The sequence below is a fragment of the Hermetia illucens genome, chromosome 2 (genome assembly GCF_905115235.1).
Source record: "Hermetia illucens chromosome 2, iHerIll2.2.curated.20191125, whole genome shotgun sequence".
Taxonomy (NCBI): Eukaryota; Metazoa; Arthropoda; class Insecta; order Diptera; family Stratiomyidae; genus Hermetia; species Hermetia illucens.
Window position 1 is genome coordinate 30540884 of NC_051850.1, and position 21603 is coordinate 30562486.

Sequence of the window (21603 nt, forward strand, 5' to 3'; positions counted from 1 at the left end):
TGCTTGTCCTTAATAAACTCGATCAGCTTAACTATTTTTGCCCCAAGCTGGGTGAAAGGTAATTCTCCTTCCTCTGTCTGACTGAGTCTGTCTGACTCAATGTCCACTCAAATGTTTTTATAAAAGAAATACACAAAACCTTTCGTACCTGTTTGTAAGCTATTTTCGGTATTTTACAATGGAAAAATTAAAAAGAAAAATGGTGGCAACATTTGCTAATAAAAGTTGGTATGGCAAAAACCAGCAGCAGGGGCGTATAAAAAATATAATCCCATTTAACACTCATTCTAGACCCTCACGCAAGGCAACCGAATGGAATTTACCAAAATCCTGTTTACAAATAACACCTCAAAGAGATAAACTTGAGTCACCAAAACAAGTGGAAAAATACCCACGGACTTTCATAGTCTAGATAAAGACTGGAACCCAAAGCACAATTTATCATGTAGGCCGGGCGGCTGACTGTCTATTCGTGCGAGTAATCCTTCTGTAAGTTAAAGGCAAGCTGCCCAGGCATTAAGCCAGAAATGCGTTCCGTCACATCCTTATCTGTCTATCTGTGCATATACTTATATAGTTGAAGAGTGAAGTACTTCTTATCTGGAATCCTTAAACTTAGTTTAGGTTATCTCCTTCCTTCATGGATAATTACTTCACAAACCCGGCGGAGGAAAATTACCGCAATTATCCACGGAAAATTCTGACTTAATCATCTAAATAAAGAATGGAAAAATATGAAAAGAGGCACTTCCATTATCGATAAGTAATCACAATCACAAACTTTTGGAAATGTTTTCCACTTTAGAAACATCAGCCCCCGGTTAAAGTGTAACTCCACACCGAGCTCAAAGTTTTCTCCCTCATAATTGGAATGGATGGAACCCCGCAAGGATATCAATTCATTTTATAAGCCAAAAATCCTACCAATGTTGAGGGTAATATAAATATATTCACACAATTTTTTTTTATTCATGGTGGCCAGATTGTGTGTATCAGATTGCAACATGCAGCGCAGGAATTTTATACTAAAATAGTCCCCACGCTTCTCCTGGCTCTGTTCCCACTAAAGCATCACAAAGTTACTTTGCGAAAAGAGTTCTGATCCAATTACACAGGCATTGATCCTCAAGGTTAATGCTCGACTTCGGAACGATCTCAAAGTCAACAACCTTGATATTGATAATATTATTTTTGGTGCGATTGATAATTTGAATCACCTTCGTCTGTTCTTGGGGTAGAACCAGTTTCAACAGTTTAACCATCGTAATGATCATTTAACAGTATGAATGGTTTCTCTTGCATATAGCTCCACATCTTCGGTGTGATTTGTAATTACATTTAGATCATCTTGCACCGTAAGTAATTTTCGATTAACCGAGTTAAGTTCCTAACGGCATCTAATTGAACAAAGTGCTTTTAATTCAGTCCTCATGGCCAAATTGCTAAATGGCCACTGCTACTACTGGGATTACGCTACGACCTACAGCTTCCTTAAGACATCTCCCCCAACTGTATCAGGCTAACAACCCACGTTCTTTAGAACAACTTTAGATGGATACAACTGAGTTCCTCCACAATTTCTGTGACTTTCATTATGATCGGTTTTCTTGGGCTCTGTTTCCAAAAACTGGTCTTATAATTGGATCGTCGTGGCTTCGTTTTACAGTCTTCCTGATACATCGACTCCAATTGGCTCAGTCTGAAGAGTCCATCAAAATAACCTTAAAACCATTCTGCGAAATTTGATTAAGGTCAAGATGGGTCTTTAGATACCACTTATGCTTGTATCGAGTTTGCCGTAACTCTCTCTCTCTCTCCTCTCTCTCCGAAAACAGGCACTTTTTGGAGAGTTCCCGGTCAATGTTCTGGGTTCTTATAGTTACATACTACTTCCTATGTTAGATCGCTAGTGCGTTTTTTTTCTGTGGGTCTCTTTTAACTTCAAGCGGGATAGGACCGTATAAAATATATTTGGATCAACCATGTTTCCTCACCGAAATTGGTGGCCTACCTCGTAGGTAGGCAAAGTGGTCTACCCACATTAAATTTTATTCGCCCAATGTGGTCGGACCGGACTAATTGGAGAGAAACTTTCTCTCACTTTTTTGGTCCACGGTCTCTTTTTGGGTTACCACCAAAAGTTTACAAATTTATACGATTGCGGTTTCGTCCAAAGCAATTGGTCCGGTCCGCCATCAAGTGAATGGCGGATTCAGGGCTACCTCAATTCTTAACAAAAAAAAATGTTCAGCTTCTGCTGGCTTAGGCCAGAATTTATGTGATTTGTTAAGTTGAATATAATTCGCACGCATGGCATGTTTGCGAATTATTACAAAGGAGCAAACAACATCCTTGAACCACTTTGGTCATGCTGCTCCCCGGGTAAAAGCAGAGGTGGTATCTGATGAGTTTCCTCTGTCCTGGACAAAATCGTAGTCGTCTGAATTTTTAAACATGGGAATGGATTTTCGCGATTATATTGAACTTTCGGCTTGTTCGCTCCGATTCTTTCGTAATTTGTTCCAGATTCCACCTAGTGCTGCATGTCCTTCACGCGAAGTATTAATTGACTGGATAAATCTTCACCAACTTTGTCGCTAAATGTCTGAATCCACGGCAAGAAGTACATACACTCGCTTCTTCCCCCCTCCTTTGGCGTCCCATAGAGATCTATTCTGGGTCCTTTGTTATTTTTATTTTTTATCAACGACTTCCTTATCTGTCCTTGTTTGCGCTATGTAGACTACCTTAAGCGGTTTTCCATTATATCGTCGCCTATGAACTGTGTTTCATTTCAATCTAACCTAGACACTCTGGTTCGTTGGCGCTCGACTAATGGTTTAGTTTTAAACGTCAGAAAGTCTCTATATGCTACACGCTTAAATCCTCATTCACTTCGCCAATCGGGTAGGCTTTATACTTCGCTCCTCGTCTGATTTTGACTCCATCTAACCCTCCTCAGCTCTCTTCAATTTCCTGGTGAGGAATACTCTCGAGTGCTGCTCCGTGATCTGGTCACCCCCCGATAATTGTGATTGCCTTGCCCTTGAAAATATGCAAAGTAAATTCACCCGTTCCCTCTTCTTTAGGAAAAACTTCCCTCGTGTGGACTACACCTCCCGCCTCCGCTTTCTGAACAGCGTAGATCCTATCTGGATTTATGCACCTTTTTCAAACTTGTTTGTTTTCTAACCAATCAGGATAATTTTGCTGGAATTCTTAGTTCGGTTATTATTATGTAAAGTATTTTACTGTGTCCAGATAGCTCAGTGGTTAGAGCACTGGGTTGTCATACGGAAGGCCGCGGTTCAAAGCTCGCTGGTGGCAGTGGGATTTATATCGTGACTTGAAGTCGGATACCAGTCGACTCAGCTGTGAATGAGTACCTGAGTCAAACAAGGGTAATAATCTCGGGCGAGCGCAATACTGACCACATTGCCTCCTAGTGTACCGCTACGGTCTTGAATGAAGTGCTCTAACACACTTCAAGGCCCTGATCCAACATGGGTTGTTGCGTCAACGATTATTATTATTAAAGTATGATATTTTACTATCGTAAACTTAACAGGAAAAAAAGTATTTTTATTATTTTTAAGTACCTTTTCTGCCAGCCATTAAGTATTTGTTCAGCCAGGACAATTCCAAGTTACTTAAAGGTTTTACATATGTTAAATGCAACCTCCAATCCTCTCTCCCTTAACCTTTCCTGCTGGGGAAAAACGTATGAGACTCATAGTCGTTAACTTCTTTCTGAGCCCTCTCATTCTTTAGAATGCAAGGACGTGCATGCCCTTACGGGACACTTCCCCACAGGATGCCTCTCATTCTCAGGTATAAAAAGTAGTTGCTTCTAACTTCCGGTGCCGAGCTTTTTGTCACTGGATCCGTCCAATCAGAAGCCATATTCTAGGCGCGTATAGAATGTTGTTTTTCCTCTTTCATCGACTTTGCTATTCAAGCGTGATGTTATCAAACGAGTTGACATCAACACGAATGGCATACCCCGACAATAGAAGGCGCTTCTCTTGAAACTTCGCGGCTATGCGGTTAACGCTACGTTGATTACAAATATCACCTTTCGCACGTAATCATGCAAGCTATGCTACTGGTGCAAGGCAACATAGAGGGAGCGAAGAGGTAACTTTCGTAGCCTTTAGTGGATTTGGTAACCATAAAAGACAACAGGAGGAACCATGGAAAAAAGATCCTCGCAAACAATAGGCCCCAATTTTAACATGCCTTGAGGATTGTTTGTCTCCAACGCGTTCACAGATCTCCCGTATTTCTTTCTCAGCACGCTAGATAGTGAAAGAATCTACTGTTGAACGGATAGCTGTGGTTCATCCTTCTCTTGCTGAGCAAACCGTGAAGAGGTCAACTTGTGCTCCATCCATTCAGCTATCCGGACATATATCATCAAGTCCAGTCATCTTCCTATATTCTGCTGGTACGCCTCCCATGATCACTCAAGTCCGACTAGATCTACCTTCACTTTTCAAAGCCACCGTAAGATATACTGACTTTTCAGAAATAATTATTATTTCGAAAGATCTTCCTTTCCTTTCTTTTGCTTCCTTTACTGGTTTTTATTCGAGTTTTCAATCGCTACCTATACTGCAGCCTAAGTTGATATGTTACCAATTTTCACCGTCCTTCAATTACGATGCTTTTCCCCTCTTGCTACCTCGCTGTCATCCAAAGGAAAAAATTGTTTGTTTTTGTACCCTGATTCTCTGTTTTTCTATTTCGATAAAATTTTAACTACATTCCTGTGGTGACTTTCCAACTTGTCGTTTTCACGTATCACTCCTCTGTAGAACAATTTAACGCTTCTTACCAAGAGAAGAATGTTTTGGTGTAATATTACTTCATTTCTCAGTTCATATATCCGCTCTCTAATCCTCCAGCCCAAACATTGGCCCGTGAGTCCTTCCTTCCTTCGCCCCCTGTACTAAATATTTCAGTGTCGATCTGAATACTATTCATATTCCTTTCCGATCCCCACGAATTTTCCAAGATAAATTTTTCATTAACATTCAAAAGAATCGCTTTATAGCTCAAACTGAGGAAGGCAAGTACTCTGGAAGGTGTGTTGGGGTTGCTAGGAATGGCTCTTTGAAATGCTTAGATTTGTTGTTCCTCAATGTTCATTCTTTTCAATTGAATCTGTTCTCCATTTTCATTGTATCATATTTAGATAATCTTTTCTTCTACTTCGACAATTGTCCTGTATGTCGGCATGTCTCAATTGGGCTCTACGCTTTTATTAGTAGTTAGTTTGGTCTAGATGTAGTACTGCGGTTTTTAAGTCATTGTCAAGCGAGTCTAGCCATTCCTGCCTTACAAATGTTGAGCTGCCTAGAAAGCGTCCTTCTTAGGAATAAGCCTGTTTGCAGTGCTCTAAAAAAATGGGCCACTTGAAATGGCAATATTAGTGTTATGGCCAATCACCAGGCTTATTAAACCATATTGAAATTTGTCAAACCCAAGAGGTACGGAGCTTTTTCGGTGTACTGATAGCAACACCCCTCATGTATATAGATAGACTTTGTATTTTTGTTTATGCTATTTTTCATGCATTATCAGCTCAATCATCAATCTCAAGTAATAAACACAAATAATATTTTTGTCTTAGAACTTTTATCACAAACTTAAACTCTGCTCTACGAATCATTTCATAGCTGTTTGTTTTCCAGCTATAAAGTAAATGGAAACTTTATAGTTGAGTAACCATGAAACCAACATTACGGTTGTGCAGTCCTTTGCAGTAATAATTAAATTGCACTAAATGCCTATGACAATATGCTTCTTGCTTGAGCTTATCAAAGTCCCAATATTTACTGCAATGTGAAGATATGAGTCTTTAACGTTACTTGTGCAATTTCCGGGATTTCAGCCCTTATGGGCGCACTGAAATCCAAACCTCCGCACTTAAATTGAAATGAGTTATCCTTGCGATATCACCTCTTCGTATTTTACCATTAAAAAGAGTTACTTATGCTACTTTTTTCCGCTTTTTCACCCTTTCCTTGGAAGATTAACTCGAAATAGCTTCCTATGACTAAATAAGGTATCCTTGAAATACATTTCTCCTCTTTGTAATCCATCATTTTCTTTGATATCCTATCCTGCATGAATCACAAGTGGTGCCCACATCTTGCAACTTCTTAACCTTTCCAAACGTTCGATATTGACACCGTATTTCTAACGATTGTGGGCTGTAGCCATTACTCTTGCCTACGAAAGTCGACGATGCATGTCACCGACTTACTGGAGCCTTTACCGTTTATAGTGTTTTATTCAAATGTTGTCGAGTCTATTATTGAACTATGTTCACTGTTTATGTTCATAATAAAGGCTGCGTTATAAGAACTCCTCTGACCTATTTTGGTCAAGTCCTGAATGCTAAGCTTAAAATCTAACTTTTTATTTACCAACATTCCGCAACTTTAATGACAAGATAGTACCACGGATAAAATTTCAAAAATTCTCATAAAATTTACTGCGTTTTACACATCATAGCCTACGATATGTAGATTACGCCTGGAAATGGTTTAAGAATCCATTTACCAATAACTGTGACGTTAACATAGTGATCTAGTTCAAAAAATTTCTTGGAAGATTGCCAATCAACAACCATCACAATTACTATCGCAACCACAAGTGTCTTGAGCGAATCCCTTACAATAAAACAGACTAGACGGTAGCCCAGTTCGAGGATGCATTCCCATACATCCTGCAGAAGCAGGAAGCCGCACATCAGAAATCGAAAGGGATTAAATCGACTTCGTACTCCTTCATGAAACTACTCCCCCTACTTCTAATGATTCTCAGACAACTTTCGAACAATTCAAAGTTAAGCTTCCCATCTAGCCCGTAGCTTCCTTAACTTTTTTTTCAAAGATAAATATACCTGTATCTACTGTTACAATCGCCGAAGCTTTCCTCCGAAAGGATAACCTGACAAATAGGCAATCTTAACTAGTGAACTCTTGTTCTCAATCTTAAATGGCTCTAAATATTTCCATTATAAATACCATCTGATATCAGTTTCCACTGGTTGACCAAGTTCAAAACTAGGCCACATCGACAGACTGTTCAACCCCAAGTTAACTATGTTACTAGTTCCAGTTACGAAACATCTGTACGTCTAGTCTAATTACAATTCAAGTTAAATGTACCGCGCCAGAAACCATACCGGCAAGCTCAAGCTCCTCTACATTCTGTGCACTAAATTCCATGTAACCAAGAAAATGGAAAAACTTCCAGTCTACTCCATAAAATACTCAAAAAGCTAATTTTTCCACCCAAATACGTCTCTGTTCAGAGCTTACGAAATAAATCAATTCCAGTATGGAGCTTTGCAGATACATTTCCCCTTTGTAAACTCAACGAAAAGATACACATATGGGTCGAGAGACGACACTGATATGCTTTTTATCTAGTTTTGGGGCTCGTAGTGGGAGTACGTCTCTCTGGCTAGACGGTATCAGCGCTTAATTTGATAAAGAAAGTTTAAACATGCGAGAAAGAGTTGATTTTGTGTTACCAGATTTCACGGGACAGAAAATTTGTTGGATAAAAAGGGAGTTATGTTTACGCAATTTAAAGTTAATTCTGCTTTTTATGTAACCCAAAAAATTGGTCTTCTAAGTGCTAATATAATTTCGACGTCTGTATTTCCCATTCTTAGCTGTCCCTAGATGTTGTATACCTCGTCGACGTTGCTTTTTTGGGGACAAGTAGACTTTTTTGAGTTATGGCTTACATGGTCAAGTCCTTTGACCTCCCACAGGAATATAGTTGAGGTTCAAATTTTCTTAAATATTTCGTTACAGCTGTCGCATTCAGTATGAACAGCCTAGGCGTGCCTTAACAAGGAAACCAAACATCCTGGTTATCGCCGAGGTCCACCAATTTGATATCCCTAAAAGATGTCTGGCGTCCTGGCCTACGGAGTCGCTCCATCTCAGGCAGGATCTCCCTCGTCTTCTTTGTTAGTATCCCCTTTCGCAATGGTTAGTCCTTAAAAGTGATTACCTTTTCAAAAATCTAGTTGTGAGGTTTGACAGCAAACTCCAATCTAGTCTTTATTATGTCGACATATTCAGTGAAGCTTCCAGAATTTTTACTTTTATCCATCAATTCAATTAAAAAAAACTGCTCCGTCAGTGAGAAGGTCGGTCGTATAGATCAAGTGCAGTGCGGCCCGTGGGCATTGCCTTGAGGTACGCCAGTTTGCACGCGATAGAACTGACTCCCACAACAAGTAAATGTCACTTTAAAATACCTATCATGTAGGTAGCTCTAGAAACAACGCTAGGCAATACTTTTTTGTTCCTTGATTTTATTTAAGATCTTATGTGTTGGCTTATGTTGTATGTTCATTCCTAAACCCAAACTGACAGTTCGTTATTTTTTTCCGCCTTAGAGTACCATCGAATATCTTGGAGATCGCTAGTCTCTCTTTTCTATGAAAAAAATTTAGCAATTCACCTATTATAAAATCATACTGGAATTTTGCATTTTGCTGGTTAGTGCCTTGAGTCTAAATTTCAGGCTTTTTACTTACATAACCAGGTTAGCCAGTATCTGAAGGCATTATCAGAAATGGTTTCGTCTGGAATGAAAGTTTGTTCCAAAAAATTTGGTGAAGTCCTCAGGCTTGGAATTTGCGTCAAGTCTCATATTAGCATCCCTATCTTTAATGGGGGTTTCAATTTATTTCGTTTTCTTACTGCAACTCTTAGCAGATTGGATGAATGGTGTTAGCTGTAGAGTCCAGATCAGATAAGAGCTAATAACTCCCGCCTGAGTTGCCTGGTAGAACTATTCAAGTTTTTTTGATATTTAACGATCTATGCTTTTGCCATTCGAATTTACTTTTCTTGTTTCTTCACACAATTTCATGATTGTGCTGCTTTATGGAGCTGCCGACCTGCTACATACACTAACTAATAATGAGATTCCTGCCCCTTTAGACTTCTTAATTGGGTCAGCTAGACACCGGAGCGCATTATCGATATCCTCGTTGAAACCTACTCTAATATTGCACCAATTGGACTGTAAAGTCTCTTTTGAAACCTTTCTTATCTGGTCTTTGCATTTGTGAGCCTTTTGGCCCTAACATGGTAGCTCACAGGTAAGAGTAATCATGGTTGAGAAATGGATAGATAGTTGTGGGTTGTCTAAGGTTTATTCCTTTCATAAGTACGGAGCTCGTCAAGTCAGAAATTGCACGGGTCTTAGTTGACTCAGCTGCAGATAAGCTTCTTACATTTTGGTGAAATCAGCTGCAACCCTCAGTGCAGATATTTTGCATTGTAATGCTGTCTCTAAGACTTTTAAATTCCTCTAAGGTTATCTTGTGATTACATAGGTGAACAATACTCCGATACTATTCCAAAGAGCTTCTTAGAATCTTCGATGTTGATTCCAAAGCAGGGAAGGTTTTAACACATGACGTGGTGGTGTTTAATAATATTTTTGACAAATATGGTGGTTCCATATATTTTGTCATCCGAGTGAATCGCGGGGTAGGAAAAATATTCTTCGATTTTCTGCCAAGTGTTTTTTGAAATGAGGCGAGACTCGGAGAATTTTCAAATTTTAGAAATATTTCACTCTAATTCCTCTGGTTTGAAATACCATTCACATTGCAAGGAGCCCCTTCAAAGGATGAATGAATTTAGTCAGAGTTTGTGTTGGTTTTTGCATCTTAATTTACAACTGACGTATGATGACCAAGCTTTTGTTGCTAGGACCATTACAATTTTGAGAACTTCAGAATTGTTGCGAATGATGGTTTGCATTATTACCGTTGACTGCCTCAACATAGAATATTCCGCATCTTTGACTTGCTCTGGGTTCCTGTTGATGGGTTGATTGATACACGTTCACCCCCTAATAGCCTGAGAAGAATGTCGATGTCCGCGTGATATTGAAATTCAATGTCTTGAATTTGCACAGAAGCAGCAGTTTTGACCTATTATAACTTTGTTAGCAATAGTGCGATTTCCACGAAACTTGGCAGAATCATGCTCCATTTTTTAGCCTACATTGCTGTAAAAGTTCATGATTTTAGGATGAACCTAGGGGGGGGGTATACAATCAATTATAATAGTTGATAGTTATATACCATTATTAACTTTATTTGAACAGATATCGGTATGGAGGGTGTTTCAGAGCTTAGGTACTATAGAGTGACAGCCTCCTGATTTTTTTAGATTTTTCAGTTGGGTAGTTTCTGAGGCCGTGAAAAAAAATGATCACTTTCGACCTCGTGCACTCCCCACCTTTCCTACAAATGTCAAAACTAAAAGCGGCTTGGGAAAGTACTAACCGAAACCTTGACTATATTTGATGAAAAAAAGATTTACACCCCCCTTTTGCATGCATGGGTACCTCCCTTAAATTCGATGCAGACTTATGTAACTCACTGTATGCGTGAGCGTTCACAGTTTCCACGTTTCCGCCAAATTTGGCGTCAATCGCTATCGGTTCCGAAAAAAATGCGTGTGACAAACGGACAGACAGACAAACAGACGGTCGGCATGTCAGTGAGCCAGACAAGCTGCTCAGAGAGCAATGAGTAAAACTGATCAGAAGGTGAAGCAGTGAGCAGCCAAAGAAGCCCGAAGAAACATGAAGCTGGCAGTTAAGTCGAGGCCAACTGTATTCGTAGAATTGTTTGAAGATTGCTTGGCGGATGGGATGTTTCCCGAGACATGGAAGAAACAAAAGGTTAGTGTTGTTGCCTAATCCTGGTAAGCCTCCTGGTGAACCATCTTTCTACAAGCCTATATGTTTTTGGGCACTATGGGCAAAATGTTGGTGCAAATAATCTACAACAGATTGCTCCCGGCTGTAGAAAGTCTGGGAGGCTTATCAGACCGACAACTCGGCTTCCATATGGCCAGATCAAGCGCCAACGCCATCAAACTGGTCACTGGCTTAGCTGAAAATGTAATGCACAGAAGGGGTGGCACTAGCAAGTATTCTGCTGTGATTACTCTTGACGTGCAAAATACGTTCAGCTCTGCCAGTTGGAACCTTATAAGGGGGTCATTGGCAACGATTGGTCTCTCCAGTTACTTAATTGTGCTAGTCGACAGCTATTTAACAGATAGAAGGCTCTGGTAAGACACAGATTTGAAACCAAAAAATACATTTTCTCCACGGATGTTCCACACGACTCTATTCTGGGACCGCTATTGTCGAACATCATGTATAATAATGTCCTCAATGTTCCAGTTGCTTGCGAGGTAACAATAGTGGCTTACGCCAATGACAAAGCGTAATTGTTGTTGCAAGAGATGTGGCAGATGTGGAATTATATTCATCCGAAGCAATCACTATTATAAAGAATTGCCTGGAAGATGCAGGTCTTGCAGTTGTGGAGGATAAAATAAAGGCAGTGCTTATCACGAAGCGGCGTAAGGAAACCATTGCCCGTATCAGAATGGGGAAGCACCATCACTTCAAAGCCTGCAATTAAATACCTTGGAGTGATTATAGATGCGAGGCTGAATTTCAAGCAGCACCAAGGCATCCAATGTTAGCATGGTCCTAGCAAGGATGATCCCAAATGCTGGTTGCCCCCAAATGCTGTTGGTCAGCTCTATACTGCTCTACCCTGCCCCAATTTGTTCAAATGCGTTGCAGACCGCATGCAAAGCTCAAAAGATGAGCGCGGATTATATAAAGACCGCCTTAAGAGTGTGCTGTGGGTATGGAACCATTTCGGACGAAGCGGCCTATGCAGTAGTCGGAATGATGCCGATTGATATTTTCACCGATGAGATAACACATATCTATGATGGACCCGATTCGTCCTCTGATGAAAAACGCCGAAAGGGAGGAATCGTTAAGCAGGTGGCAGCAGCGGTGGGGACGGGCGAAAAAGGGTGGATTGACCCACAGATTGATTCCCAGCATCAAGATGTGAATGCAGAGAATGTTGCCAATTTCTCACGGGACATGGCGATACGGTATCGTAGCGAAAGTTGGTATTCCCGTCTATCTCGCTGCTATCGTCGATAGTAATTTAGCTCTGCTATGACACCGATGACGGATCCCTGGTGTACGTTGCTTCCGCGAGTGTTCCGCAGGGCTCCGTACTGGGGCCACCATTGTGGAACCTCATGCACAATGATGTACTAAATCTTCCCCTTCCGGAGGAAGCCATTGTGGTGGGCCACACTGACGGCACAGCGATGGTTGTTGTCGCAAAGCATCTCCAAGATCCTGAGTTATACTCAGGCGAGAAAATCAGTGCTGTTAAAGGTTGGCTAGAGAGCTCTAGTCTGACACTTATGGAAGCGGTCCTCATCACTAAGCGCTAGAAGGGAAATTACGTTTGTATTAGAATCGGGAATATCTTCATTTCCAAGTCAATCAAATACTTGGGAGTTGTGATAAACAGGAAACTCAGTTATAGGCAACACGTGCAGTATATTTACGACAAATCATCCACTGCAAGAATGGCCCTGGCAAGGATGATCCCGAACCTGGAAAGGCCACGTTATACCTCTAGGTTGCTTATAGCCAAGGTGGTGACCTCAATCATGATCTATGCGACCCCAGTTTGGAGGGAGGCGTTGTGGATGTCAGTTAGCGCTAACGAACTGAGTACAGTCTACAGGAGGACAGCCCTGATGGTATGATATGAGGGTATTCAGGACTGTCTCAAATGATGCAGTATTCGTCATCTTGGGAATAGTGGTACCGAATGACATCTTCACAGATGAGGTGCCGAATATATACAATGCGAAGCCTATCACTCGATTAACGCAGAAGAAGTACGCTGAGAGGAAGAGACCCATAAATAGATGGCAAGAGCGGTGGAAACGCCCGAGAAAGGGTTGGTAGACTCACAGGCTCATCCCTGCCATCAAGAAGGGTGAGGTTAATTATAATCTTATTCAATTTCTCACGGGGCATGGAGGATATCGCCATTACCTGCACAGGTTTAAACTGGACAGCTCACCCAACTGTCCCAGCTGCGACGGTATTCTAGAGGATCCGGAATATGTTTTCTTCCATTGCCCTAGATTCGCTGAGGAAAAGAAGAGTCTACAGGATACATTGGGAGGAACAGTAGCACCGGAAAATGCTTACGTGCAAGGAGAACTGGAATGCAGTGAACGACATGGTAGGGTGGATTCAGGGCAGGTTGAGAGAGGCAGAGGAGCCGAGAAAGGCGCGGTTGGAAATGCAATCGATGGGCGGAGGGAGAGGCCAGAGCCATGTCTACCGTGTGACGAAATACTTTGTGGTGGTTCCGCATGAAAGAGTTAGCAGTTAGCGGGTGCTTTTAAAAGGGTAAAAATCCCACGTGCTGGAACATGCATACCAGTGTCTTTGAAAATTTCCCCCTCCAGAAAAAAGACAGACAGACAGACAGTAAACTGATTTTAATAAGGTTTTGTTTTACACAAAACCTTAATAAGATTGAAAAATGTGTTCAGGCGATCTAAGCCTTTATCTTTTAGATAGAAATACCTGTTCGAGCCCCGTAACACCCAACCAAATATGAAAAATTTGGTATAAGCGAAATGTATCTCGATACTGTTCAAACCAGGCTGATAAATATCTTTTGTTTACTATAGACACAAATAGTTAAAGTAGATATTTTTAGACTTAAATAAAGACGGTAGATGATGAGGTTAGCCTTGAATAAAAGGCAAAAGTATAATTTCCATAATTATGGGGATGTTTTGCATCTCGTGGATATATTTTTGTTTATTCACGTGGCTTATGAACTTTTTGCCCAATCGAAAAGTGTTTCATTTACATTAGCAGAATAACAGCAAACCCAGTATTCGAAGTATCTGAAAAAGAAACTAGACAAACATCGGTGGGTTTGTCTATAGCCAGTCGTTACTTTGGTATCTGTGCGTACTATTTCTTCAGTACAAATTCAGATAGCTCACTATATATAATATGGCAAGACGGTCCCAACTCGAATGGGGAGCTTTGGATGGGGTTCGTCTCGCTTGCCTTCGATAAATCAGCTGATTCCATTGTATCTTTACGGTTGTTGTATCCATGCTATGACTATCGCTTTCTGTGCTGTTGCTCCCCAATAGTCGCTCCACATAGTCAAGTCTATTTCGTTCAGGGCGGGCAAGTTGACGACGGCCATTCGCCGGTGTGCACTAAGTTCTAGACTATTATTGTGCATGTGCAGCCGCAGATATTTATAGCTGAAACGTTTCAAAATAAGTAGAACTTGCTAGGAAGGCGCGCTCTGATAGTGGGAAAGCAAGCGCCCAGTATAGTCGTTGTTCAGCGAATTTCCGGACGCAATGTGGAAGTGAACTGCTTCGTTCGAAAGTCATTGCCATTGTCGTTACTCATTACTGTTGGCTACGTATGGGACAGCGGTGCTAAACGGACTGTGAAGGAGTAGTTGGTGACCCTGTCGAACCACTTTTTTTCGTGGTATTCTTGCATCGCCTTCCACCCACGCCACGGTCAATGGTTGTGTTGAATGTGGTCTAGTAGCTGCCGGGAATGTATAGAATGTGACCTTTCTTGTGGCCTGAATCCTGTTTTCGTGTTGTGGGCATGCTCATTGAACGTTCGTTATTATCATCAACAGGACTCACATTCCAACCCCCGACTTCGTTGTCGTCATAAATTCCATCCACCCGCGCGCGTCAATAGGAGGACATGAACGTTTGAATAGTGAAAATTGAAAGGAAGGACTTTTTCAAGGGTATCTGTATGTATCCACCTAGGAGAGGAGAAAATTTCATATTGTCCCGCCACCGTGTGTATTGTGTATGCAAAAATTATCATAACGACGCATTTCCATTAATTCTTCTTGACTTGTCTAGTCAGCAACACAACACTCCCAATCAGTATTAGGAGCCGCAATATATCACTGGGTGATAGTGCTATAAAGTGTGAAGAAAAAGTGCAATAGATAGTGTACTGAGGATAGATAAATAGTTTAGATTTTTTAGTGTAGAAAAATGAGTGAGAACGTGATTAATGAAAATGAGGAGAGTTCAAGCCTGCTGTCGGCCGCAGCCGATCAGACCGGCTATGGATCCCAAGTTTCGGTAAGACAATTGGAATTTTTATCCTTACTAGAAGTGAACGGGAAAATAAGTTTGAATTTTGAATAGGATTTTGGATGTTTGGCACCAAATCTTTTTCGACGATATCTAATTTGCGGTACAGAGAATGAAATGAAGGGAGCAGGTGCTAAAACCATGAAGCATATGGGCGTAAGTCTGTGGGTTTTGGGGGTTGAAAGCATAAGAATCTTTTATTTTTAGCAACTCATTCATTATGAAAGATGACGACGCAATTTTTCGGTCAAAGGATATCTTTGCATATGTGTCTAATTGATGTTGCCACCGCAAATGCACCCCCTATTTTGTGTACATGTGACTAAGAAAAAGATGGATTTGCTATGAGAAAGATGCTTTCCAATTATGATAACTGCTCCTTAATATTGTTTGCTTCTTCCACCTTGATGTGCTTTTCTATCAATCTTGAGACCTATTAAATGCCTGCAGAAGCCTCTTGAGTTGTCTAATCTCGTTACGTTCTCAGCACAAAAGCTCTTTGTCTAAGCTTATCGTCTTGTATTATTTTATGTTTCTGTAAACTTCCACGTCAAGATATCAGCATATGTATGTAAGTCTCGCAGGCACGTTGCTATTTCTTCGCTAGACTTACTATACAATCAGCAAAGGAAATGTGAATAAGTGGGCGGTTTTCCTTTGCTAATGAACAGCGAAAATTCTCTAAAACATGATTGAAACATGATATTGAGGGCGATAAGAATGAAAGTGAAAAACGCAAATAGCGATTGTGGCTTGTAGGGAAAAGTTTTTGCACCTGAGTGGTCGATATCGTAATTACTGAGGATAGTATCCGTCGTGAGGTCATGTCGATAGTGTTTTTATGGGAACTTAGCATGAGGCTGTCAAGGAAAGGAAACAGTGACCATCTGCGCACAAACATCACTGTCTTCAAAGGGGTGAGTATCCCAATAAACGAATATAGGCAGCCCACTATATTACACAAACCAGGTTAAATACCTGCAATGAAATGGCCGTTTTTGTACTAAAATTTGAAACGACTGTAAACCTTACAAAAATTTATTTAATCAAAATTGGTTCTAGTCGACTCAAAACACTTCTCCCCTCGAGATTTAAGAGCATTTATGCCAGCTTCGTAGAAGTCCAACTGTCGGGTGTTGATAAATGCGTCAAAGGCCTTTTTGACAGCCTCTTCGTTCCTAAATGGTTTTTCCGCCAAAAAATTATCCAAATACAATCCAAAAGTGGTAGTCGGTTGGCGAAAGATCCGGTGAATATAGTGGATGAGGCAGAGTCTCATACTGCAATTCGTTCAACTTTTGAACCTTTGTTCTTGATAAATGAGGTCGTGCATTGTCGTTGAGGAGTATCACACCATCTCTGTTGACCAATCTCGGCCGCCGCATACTAAATTTTTGGTTCATTTCCTCGAGTTTAGCACAGTATTTGTGTGCATTTATCGTTTCTCAAGGTGCCAAAAAAGAATAGTAGATAACTCCAGCTGTAGACCACCAAACAGTCACCACTACCTTCTTCGGATCGAGGCTCGGTTTCGGCATATGCTTCGGTGGCTCATCAGCATCTAGCCATTGTGCTGATTGGCGACGATTGTCGTATAATATCCACCTTTTATTACATGTCACTATTCTGTGCAAAAAGGCATCGGTTCTATTGCGGGTGAACTGCAAATTTCCATTCGGAATGCCATGTTTTGCTCCGTAAGGGCATGCGGAACCCATTTGTCGAGCTTTTTCACCTTTCCAAGTTGTTGCAAGTGCCGGGAAACTGTCGAATAGTGTACGCCCTATTTCTCTGCAATGTCCCTCACAGACTGACGTGTGTCGGATTCGATTAGCAAACGCAGCTCGTCGTTGTCAATCGATGGTCCTGGATGTCCATGTGGCTCACTTTGAAAGTTTACGTCGCCTGACCGGAACTTTTCGAACCACCGCCGTGTGGTTTGTTCGGTTACCGTATCAGCTCCAAATGCGCTGCTAATGTTCTTGGTCGCCTCCGCCGCTTTATGACCGAGTTTGAACTCATACAGGAAAAGTATACGTTCTTGGCTCTTTTCCATCCTTTTTTCCTTTCTATTCCCTGTTATCCCAACGATGGTCAAAACTGAAATGACTCCTTGATTAAATGCAACAGCTCCAACTGGTGGTGGTTTGATACACCAAAATCGCTAAGTTCACTTGATTGCCAATACGGCCATTTCATATGCAACAACCTAATAATTTGTCTCCAACAATTTCAAAGCTGAAAATTCACTTAATTACATAAAAAGATTTCACATTCATCATAAATTCCACGAAATTGGCATTGGAATGTCACAATCTACTTTATTTTGCGCCATCAAAACTATAACCTGGAAAATAAAATCCAGTGATATTAGTATCGATAATAATCCATATCATTATGGAAATATGTAGTCAGCCGACATAATTTACATGCAAAAAAAAAAGATATTTTATCGCCTTGGCATTCAAAAATTTCGCATAATGCGGCAAACAGTTAATATGGGCGCTGCATTTTCGTACAATTTCTTGGACTTTGATTGGCGCCCCCTCACATTATCGGGACTCTTTATATGCAACAGGTTTTCTCGGTTCATATCCAGTTTTCAATAAAGTCAATTTCAAATTTTCCGTTGCTATTCACATTCTGGATTAAACCGAATAATATGCAAATGATTTCCGTACGAATTGCCATCAATTATTCCATGGAAGAATACCAAAGTTTGGATTATATCTTATTTATAAATAGATTGTCTGAATGCTTACAAATGGGTTGAATGCTACCTCTACAGACACGGTAACTTGAGGCTGCTTTAAAGAGCAAATCTAAAAGGGGGCTCGGCTCACTTTACATAGAAACTCACATGACCGACAGACGGAAGAAACGTGTTTGGCTGCGTGCATTTAAAATAAAATTGGATTTCATTCTGGCTTTACGACCCCATCGTATTGTCCCGAGAACTAGACATGCTATTTCAAGTATTTTATGGTCGGCGCCACTAAAACACACTGACAAAGCCACTAGACATTCATTTATGATTGTATCTTATCCCCTGAGGCAATTACCTCTGAAGAAAGTACACCTAAGTAGACTGAAAAGGGAAGCATGTGCATTACCCCCCGTATTTAAGCACTCGTATCTTTGTATCTCTCCCCATCGGAGCCAAGCCCCTCAACGAGTGCAATCTGTTTTTATTTATAAAATGTTTCGCAATGTTTTGAGTGCTTTTCGTCACGGCCGCAACAATTACAGTTGAGGTTTTTCGCGAGAATCAGATTCTATTATTACCGAAAGAAAGTGCATTCAGATACTTAGACTCCACATGCAACTTAGAGCACACTAATAAAAACTTTCAGTTCATTTACTCAAATGTGAAAACGCTGCACGATTTGAAACATGCAATTTCGCGAAAATAACGATGACACACCATTTAATTGTATACAACAGATGTTTTGTGAAAATGTTTATTAGCCTTCGGAATAAAGCACGCATAGGGAGTAGAAAAGATACGAAAAAGATCGTCATTTGAACACACCTCCATTTTACAAGTCTGACGAAACTTTTGCATCATAAAGAAAGAAAAGATCTTCACCTAAGTCCCTTTTTTGAGAGGGTCATAAACAGACAGGGAAAGGAACATAGGCTGGCACATTGTTGTTTTTCCCCAGTTCATTTTTACATTTCTTCTTCTTTTTCTTCAGACTTTGTCCCGTTCACAAGCGGGGTCGACTCATTGTGATCGGCCTCGCCAATTGGCTCTATCGAATGCCTGATCTGGAAGCAATCTCGAGACTTTTAAATCCCCATCCAGCGTATTATTATTATTCTGTTAAGGGAAAGTCGCACCGCGTCCTTGAAGAACTATTGTGCCCCTTTTACTGGTTATAGTGTACCTGTTGATCATAGTATCTCAAGCAGGCCAGTAACCGTTAGGAACTTTAGTATGTTCCCCACTTCCAGAAGTTTCGGCTTTGCATCTGGTATTAAGTGTTCTCCCAGATGTATCGACCTACTTTGCACAAGTGCTGGACACTGTCCCAGGACGTGCATAGAGGTTTCGTCCTCCCCCTCACAGAACCTGCAGGCAGTGTCCGTAGATATCCCTAGCTTCCCTAGGTGGTAGTTCAGCCGACAATGACCAGTGAGAATTCCCACTATGATTCGGAGGTTCTTTTTGGTGAGGTTTAAGCAATCCTTTGTGCGCATGGGTTCGTATCCCCCAATAAGCACCCTGGACTGCTCCATCCCTGGTAGGCCCGCCCAATATAGTTCCCTCAACCGTTTCTCTTCGTTTCTTAGATGCATAGCCATGAAACCGTTTCCGATTCCACAGAAGGGTTCTGGCCCGTATAAAGGCATCCCTGCTCCCTTCTTGGCTAGTTCATCCGCTGCCTCATTGCCTTCCAGCCCAGCATGGCCTGGAACCCAAAGTATCCAGACCTTGTTGGACGAGCCGAGTGTATTCAGTCTCTCAAGGCATTCCCATACCAGTTTAGAGTTCCATCCAGCGTATCAAGCCACCGTTGTTTAGGTCTGCCTTTTGGTCGTTTACCATCGACTTCGATATTCAGACTAATCTTGGCAAGTGAATTCTCGTTAGCGCGAATTGCGTGACTCTCTCGCAATTTTTCCACGATCGGTGCAACCCTATAACGGTTGCGGATATCAGTAGTCCAACGCAACATCTGCAGCCGGAAAAGCAAAAAGCCAGACATAAGTATCCATGACGGAACTAGAATTCAAATCATGATCGAGGGGATGACGTTCAACGTGCTCGGCCATCACAATTTAAAGGAAAGTATAGACGACTTGCGGTTTCGTCCAGATGCAACTCATCACACGCTGCCTCAGCTTTGCCCTGGGAGCAGCTTGACCGAAGTGGTTATCGGCTATTGTTTGCCCCTTATATAATTAATAAACATCACAGGAGTATGTACGCTGTTATTAGAGCAGACGTGAGGCCTCTACCCTCGATGAAACCGCAAGTTATCTGTAGCACAAGGCTGTCGTACGGAAGCTCGCAGTTCAAATTTCACTGGTACCAGTGGAATTTGTATCGTGATTTAACGTCGGATACCAGTCGACTCAGCTGTGAATGAGTACCTGAATCAAATCAGAGTAATAATCTCAGGCCAGCACAATATTGACGACATTGCCTCCTACAGGGTACTGTTATCTTGTAGTGTACCGTTAGGTCTTGAATGAAGTGCTGTTAAACACTTCAAAGCTGGGATTCAATGTACGGTGAAGAAAAAATGTATGCTCCTCTTTTCCATGTATGAGGATCCCCCTTAACCTCAGCCTAGAAAGATGTAACTTACTGCTTATGTGGGCGTTCACAGTTTCCACCTTTTCACCAAAATTGGTGTCAATCAATTTAGCCGAAAGTGTGTGTGACAGACAGACTGACATTGAACCGATTTTAATAAGGTTTTGTTTTAAAAACAAAAGTGCGTGTAACAGACAAAACTTTAAAAAGGTAAAGAGACAGCTCGCAATCCCAGGCCATGGAGTGGAGTGAGTATGTTTTCGGGCTCCTTTATTAAAGCCATTCTGCAAAGGGGCGACATGTAAAGCAGGGTGACACGTTGCACTCAACGCATGAAGCTAAAAATATGGAGGTGGACACGAGAGATAACAGGGTACATGTGGCTCCCTGAACCACGTGTTCTGTTCTGCTATGCAAAATAAACTCAGTTGAATGTAACGTGTAAAACGGTTCCAAGGCACTCGTTACATCATTATATTTCATTTCCTTTTAGTTTCAATGCTTCGAGTAGGTTTCATTAAAATTTTAGACTACCCTTTTTAAGTTGTCGGAATCGAGCGCCTTGAAGGAAAAAGGGAAAATGAACAGCAAAACTATTCGTCAATTAAAAAAAATCAAAATTGGAATGGGCTAGAAACTTGAAGCGAATGGTTATAAATTGAAGGGAATACAAAGGCTTGGACCACCGTAGTAAACTTCAGAAGAAGCCACAGTCCATACTATACTCATTTTACTGGCCCTGCATATGCGTAATAGAATATTAGGAAACTAAGCAAAAGGAAAAAGAATGGAAGAGAAACAATTTTTCAGCTGATTTTTCACAGCAAATAAATTTGGATTTCTCAATTGCAACAATTCTTTTGCAGACTACTTACATTTCCAATAACGCAAATGAGTGGTTCGACATAGAACATCTGAGCACGCCTTTTCTCCGAAAGGCTTGAGAAAGCTGGGGCGCAAGAACCAGATAAGACAAATTTTGACCCATTATGCTTCTTATAAAGGTTTAAATATCGCCCCCATTTTCTCCATTTTTTTAATATGGATAAAGGTATAAGCCTGAGAAATAGCGCTGTATGCGCCATTCCGCGAACATCTCCGTCGAACTTCCATGAAAAATTGTTTATTAGAAAAGTCTCTGAACTAAAACAGAGCATCCACGAGGTCAAACTGGCGCATTTAAAACAGCCAAGAGACTCATCTAGCCTAAAACGATCTGCCGTGCGATATTTCCGATAATCGTCATATCCCCGC

The 21603-nt window shown here is 41.1% G+C and overlaps 1 protein-coding gene across 11 annotated transcripts in view; it reads left to right on the top strand.

Annotated features, from left to right (window-relative positions):
* The window catches only part of LOC119650309 (facilitated trehalose transporter Tret1), a 214357-nt gene that overhangs the window by 175037 nt on the left and 17717 nt on the right, over nt 1–21603 (top strand). Inside the window, exons 1-2 of one of the 11 annotated variants that reach the window (XM_038052954.1) lie at nt 14134–15071; nt 15138–15239. The exons of 9 other annotated variants lie outside the window; for them this stretch is intronic. In XM_038052954.1, the coding sequence (XP_037908882.1) occupies nt 14982–15071; nt 15138–15239 (192 nt within the window). In that variant the 5' untranslated portion in view covers nt 14134–14981. Of the gene's footprint in view, nt 1–14133; nt 15072–15137; nt 15240–21603 lie in introns of those variants that run through there. One more of the 11 variants, XM_038052955.1, reaches the window with a different exon arrangement.